The sequence below is a fragment of the Danio rerio genome, chromosome 20, assembly GCF_049306965.1.
Source record: "Danio rerio strain Tuebingen ecotype United States chromosome 20, GRCz12tu, whole genome shotgun sequence".
In the NCBI taxonomy this organism is placed as follows: domain Eukaryota; kingdom Metazoa; phylum Chordata; class Actinopteri; order Cypriniformes; family Danionidae; genus Danio; species Danio rerio.
Window position 1 is genome coordinate 3,525,001 of NC_133195.1, and position 6,200 is coordinate 3,531,200.

Below are 6,200 nucleotides of genomic sequence, written 5' to 3' on the forward strand. Positions count from 1 at the left end.
TTTTCAGAATCTAAATTGATGTATAGATGTAAAAATACATTTACACACACACACACACACACACACACACACACACATATATGTATATGTGTATATATATATATATATATATATATATATATATATATATATATATATATATATATATATATATATATATATATATATATACACACACACACACACACACACACACACAGTTGAAGTCAGAATTATTAGCGCCCCTGTTTATTTTTTTTCACCAATTTCTGTTCTGTTCTGAGAAGATTGTTTCAGCACATTTCTACGCATAATAGTTTTATAAACCTTTATTTACAGAACATTATAACAGCTTCAAAAATTGATGTTTTGAATTCTCATTTTTAGGTGAACTATGTTTTAGTTAAATAGTGAATTTTTGTATTAAATAAAAAAAGTAGGCTAAAGAAATAATGCTCTAAATAAGAAACTTAATCTGCCAGTAGGTTTCTGTTTTATTAAATTGAAGACCGAGTCGTTTCATTCATTTAGTCTTGAATCACTGCAATGAAATCAACAGCCTTTTGCATTAAGTAGCATCAGGTCGTCAGTCAGCGTCTGTCCAGCTAGTTGGTTTGGTGTGTTCCACACATCGCCTCTCATTTGACACGTGGAATCTGCATCGGCCGTCAACTAAATAGAGCTCTCTGATTAGTTATTTGTAAACGAATCCGAGCCCAAGAAAAAAACGGAAATGTACCCGAGTAAATAATTCAAGTTATAAAGAAATAAAAAGAAGCCAGGATGAATTTTCGCTGCATTTCTCAAATATATGAAAACGTCGTGGATTATTAGATATAATATAATTAGGCCTGTCCTTTATGGTAAATATGCTGAAAATGAATCTGAATCTGAATTATTTTAACTTTAATTGTAAACAATTGTAATTGATCAAAACTGACTATTAAATGCTGTTTTGAATTTGAATTTTTTTAATTTGTATTTGAATTTCGTAACTTGAATATTGAACATCTGAAATCAGATATTTAAAGACGAGTTTTCAAGCTTCAGTTTTTTTTTTCTGAATTCATAAACTGCAGATATACAGTTTGTACAAATACTGCTTCAGGTTTTCAAGATGGATAAATTCAAAACTTTAAATTCAGTATTCTAGAATTAAGGGAATTAGAATTAATAACTGAAAATAGGTGTTTTATCTACATATAGCATAATTTAAAATTAATCTCGTATGTATTTTTAAAAGATGCCTATGATCGTACATGGAAGTTAACAGCACAACTAGAAGGAAATTAACAGAAGCAAACTTCTAAGGGTCGTTTGTGTGTGTGTGTTTTTTAGCAAATGTTTTATGCCCATGAACATGTATAAAAATTTAGGAAACATCCATTGGGGTCCCCCTGACCCTGTGGGATGATTAAGGGTTAAACCAATTGAAGTCCAATTAAAATGTACAAGCATCATATTAACAGTGAAAACAGATTAAAATAGACTAATGTGATGGTCTTGCCTTGGCTGCCGTTTTACTGTATTTGTAAGATGGAGACAGCATGTGTAAAATAGTTTCTTGTTCATAAAGGAAATAACCCATTTCCACAGCAATGCTTCATGAACTCTGCTCTGTTTTATTTAAAACAGTTTTACATTTTTTTTAATATGGCAAATAAATTATTTTAAACTTTCTTGATCATATAGTATTTCAGTTAGTAATTTTAACAATACATGATGCTCTTTAAATTAGTTGTAAATGACAAATGAATGACGATCCTCCACGTGCAATCATTGAGCAATACAGGGCAACACAGTCAAACTCAAAAAGAAGGGAAGCATCCCCACCTAGTGGAGAGATTTAGCAAGTCATTCTGAAAAAAAATGTGCAAATAGTTTTTGGTTCATAAAAAAAACAACAACAAAAAAAAAACATTTCCACAGCAATGACTCGAACCTTTCTTGAACTTTTTTGAAAAACTGTATTATATCTAGCACGTATCAGTTGTATAGCGAGCCAACCTTGTGATAATATGCAATATTTCATGCATGCAAGGATTGCTGCTTTCTGTTGATGTTTTCATGGAGACATTCACTTTGTCCTAAAGCGGTTGCTTCGTGTTTAGCCAGTGGGATGCAGGGATTACACTTATTACTGCCAGCTTTTTCCAAAGCTGAAACTAATGTGTGAAAATAAATCCAACATAACCTCAGTAAAGCAGGCTAGCAATTATGACATCCACATCGTAAAAAAGAAATAATAATTATAATAATAAAAAAATCAAAAAGAGTTGAGGCTACATTGATATTTGCAATATAAAAGAGTAGTTTGAGTATATTCATAGTTCTGGTTGCTTTTCATCTTGAACGTCCATTAAAGGTCCCATCTGTCTTGTTTATGTATATTTGTGTATAATTACCCTGTTAAATTAAAAAGGTAAATCTGAACTGTGTGTTAAACCAACACAATCTCACGGCAATTCGTAACTTTTTCATTTAGTGGCTAATTCGTACAAATTCGTACGATCTAATTCGTACAATTTAGTACGATTTGTGTATCCCCCAATGACGGTTGGGTTTAGGGGTGGGGTTAGGTGCCACGCCTCCTTTTTAAAATCGTACATTTTCTTACGACTGAACTCGTACGAATTCGTACGAATTAGCCACTAAACTGCGAAAACGTAAAATACTTACGTTTTCTTGTGAGATCAGGCTGGTTAAACTGAACCTAAACTGGCACACTCAGAAGAACCATAATATTAATATTAAATCTTAAAAAAGGGGAAAACTAGGTGCCCTTTGAAGACATTTGTTAGTACAGACATCCATTGTGTGAGTTCTTGGCAGTTTTTTTCTCTGGTTTTTTAATATTGTCCATATCGATATCGGAATGATATTGTATCGACCGAAATTGAGAAATATATTGTGATATAAGTTTTTGCCATATCGTCCAGCCCTACTTCTAATTGTTTTAGTATCCCTATTAGTGATGAATATCAGGCTTATTTATTAGTGATTCATATCAGGCTTATTTAAATTACAGCTTCTGAAAAGTATAATGTAACACTCAGTCAATATTAGTATTACATGTCAACAATTGCTACAACGCAAAATCCTTTATTGATATTTCCTTCAAAATAGGAGATGATGCTACAAACTTGTCCTGTTTTAACCTATTTGAGCTGACTTCACTCTACTTTTCTTGCAGACTCACGTTCCTCTGTGGCTGCAGAGCACTCGTCTGTACCGATGGCCGGAAGATTCAAAGGACCTATTACTGCGTTTGCTTAGAGAAGAGAAATACATTGTCCCTCCACTGGGCAAAGAGCTGACGCTCACTATCAAGCCCCTATAACAAATAATCTGCATATTTCACCATAACCTGCATGAAGATCCAGCAATACTGATGTAGATGCACAGTATAGTCAGATAATAAGAGCAAGTCATTTTTAACTTTAATGCAGTTTCAGTCTTAAACCCGACTGGAGATCATTGTGACAACTACATTTTACGGGATTTCTGATTGAGAAATGTAGATAAGTTAGTAGTTTACTATATGATACTTTTACAGTTTCATTTACAATATAGATGGTTGCATGATTAGATTTCTGCCTGTGATTTTATCAGTCTTGTAAGTAAAAGAAAAAAAAAAAAACATGTCATGGGGAGGTCACGTGGCTCTGGCGAGGATGGCTGGTTGATTGATTCTCTCCGACAAAATCTATAACACCCTTGTAAATTTAACTAACTCCGATCGGAATTAACAATCTGAGTATGTCCAAACATCTTGCTCCAAAACAGTGTGACATTTTTACATTTTTACCTGAGCTCGTAGAACAGGAGGGGAAAAACAGAAACCTCAGGTCGATCTTGATCTGGCTGTCAAGGCGGATACATCAGACGTGTTGGCAGAATTAAAAGCACTGAGAACTGAGCTTGGAACCAAACTGGATGGTATTGAAAATTGATTAACAGAAGTATCTTCATCTGTTAAGATGTTAGATGTTATGTTAAGATGCGCGTTGTGGCAGCTAAAAGCCGACTGGATACAGTCGACTCTTCCACTACCTCGGCATCTAAATGCCTGAATCTTCTGGAAGCAAAGGTGGAAGATTTAGAAAACTGCAGCAGGAGAAAGAATCTTCGACTCTTTGGTTTATCAGAGGATGCAGAAGCATCAAAACCGTTCATGGACTTTATCATGCTGTCTCAGTGGTTGAACATGACACCTGACACACAGTTCACCCTGGAGCGGGTCCACAGGACTTTAGCTCCAGCTAAACCTGACCAACACAAGGCCGTTGTCATCCGCTTCCTTAAATTTTAGGATAAGGAACTTATATTACGCTCAACAAGACGCAGAGAAATCACCTACGATGGAAGCAGGCTGTACTTTTCTGACCGTTTTTCAGTGGAAACTATGCAACAACGCCAGAAAACTGTTTGCTGAGAAAGGGATGTACCGTGGATTCCTTATCCAACCAGGATAGAATTCTTCATGACAAAAAGATCCACCTGTTCTCATCTCTCGAAGACGCTGAGGAGTTCTAGAGTTAAATTGGCTAGACAGTCGTGAGTAATACTATATGGATCGGACTAAAATGAATAAGCGATTTGGGGTGTAAATGTCTTGTTAAAACCGACAAATGCTAATAATTACAAATAAAATATTCCGTCTCGAAAAACATGTAAAATATATCTCAGATTTTTGAGGAAATATTTCTGCTAATTAAGTATTATATTCCTATAATGTCTAGTAGGGATGTAACAATATTGTAAATACCGTCATGCCGCAATAGTAAGTTTCTTTAATATTACCGTAGGCGCATGACTCAATAAAACTATATTACTGAGAAAAGTTTGCTCAGGCGAATGAAGCGAACGGGAGGTAGCGGGAACTACAATTCCCATCAGCCCAGGCGTGGCCATCATCCTTTGCGGTCTGTTGTCACTACAGATCTAGTAATGCGGAAATGGAGTGTGTTGCTAGTAGCGGGGAAGAAAAAGAGCTGGAAATGATCGAACCTAAAGAGGGTTTTAAATCGAATGTGTGGAGGCATTTCGGTTTCTTTCTAAAAAGATACGAAAAAGGAGAAAAGGTGACAGACAAAGAAAAAAACAGTATGCAGGCACTGCCAGACTGTGGTGAAATATAAGACGGGGAATACGACTAAAAACAGGCATGGGGACTGCAGAACACAGCACACTGTTCAGATTGATGCAGACATTGATTTGTACCACAAAGAGATCTCTATCTCACTCATGGCTTGTCCTCTCAAGTGGTGGAAAGACAATGCACAGCGTTACCCACTGCTGTCAACCTTGGCTAAATCATATCTCTCTGTCCCAGAAACCTCAGTCCCAAATGAGAGGGTTTTTTTTCTGTTGCAGGGGACATGCCCAGAGATCCCAGCTTTTACCAGATTATAGTTATATGATCATTTTCCTTAAAGACACTCATCTCTATCTAAGTGAGTGAGTGATTAAATGTTGAATGTGATGAGTTTTCAACAATACTAAATTGAAACTTATTTTTTTTATATGGTTTGTTTTTTTGTTATTAAAATCTAAAAATTGAAGTTCCTGTTTCGAAACTTTCAGATAGATGGCTAATTTGTATGTCATTGATATGTTCAGTGCTAAGGTAAATAAACACTTTTAGCACTTTTTTCGAGCCTTTTCATTAGTTTTGTTTTTCCTGTAAATTATTCAATAAATACCGTACCGTGCCATTTATACCGAGGTATTATCGTACCGTGAAATTCTGATACCGTTACATCCCTAATGTCTAGTACTGTAAGTCTTTGAGATGACAAGCCTTTTTTGTAGATTTGTGTGTTCGGGTTTGAGCACTCTTACTGGTTATTATATGCCCAGGGTTAGTTCGGTGATGGGGCTGCCCTGTCGTTTGGGGATTTATTTAAAAATATCATAAATGACACGCTGCATGTGTAATATTTAACATATAGCTTAAAAAACAAAAAACACGTATTTTTAGAAACCTTATGGACCCTTTATCAACCCTTTGACCTGAGCCTACAAAATACTCTTTGTTATCACACTGACCATCCACAAGCTGTTATTTGATTCCTGTTTTAATCTAGAAATATAAACTGGATTTGTTGATGTACATGTTTTTATATTTGTATACCCTGATGCTACTCAATGCTGAATATTCTTTTTGTCAATTGTGCTGTTTATTTTATTGTAAAATGATAAATAAATATTAAAAAAAC

The 6,200-nt window shown here is 35.0% G+C and overlaps 1 protein-coding gene across 1 annotated transcript in view; it reads left to right on the forward strand.

Moving 5' to 3' along the window:
* The window catches only part of traf3ip2a (TRAF3 interacting protein 2a), a 22,293-nt gene extending 16,660 nt beyond the window's left edge, over positions 1 to 5,633 (forward strand). Inside the window, exon 10 of the mRNA XM_073934047.1 lies at positions 3,173 to 5,633. Within this exon, the coding sequence (XP_073790148.1) occupies positions 3,173 to 3,319 (147 nt within the window). The 3' untranslated portion in view covers positions 3,320 to 5,633. The remainder of the gene's footprint in view (positions 1 to 3,172) is intronic.
* Positions 5,634 to 6,200: the final 567 nt, after the last annotated feature.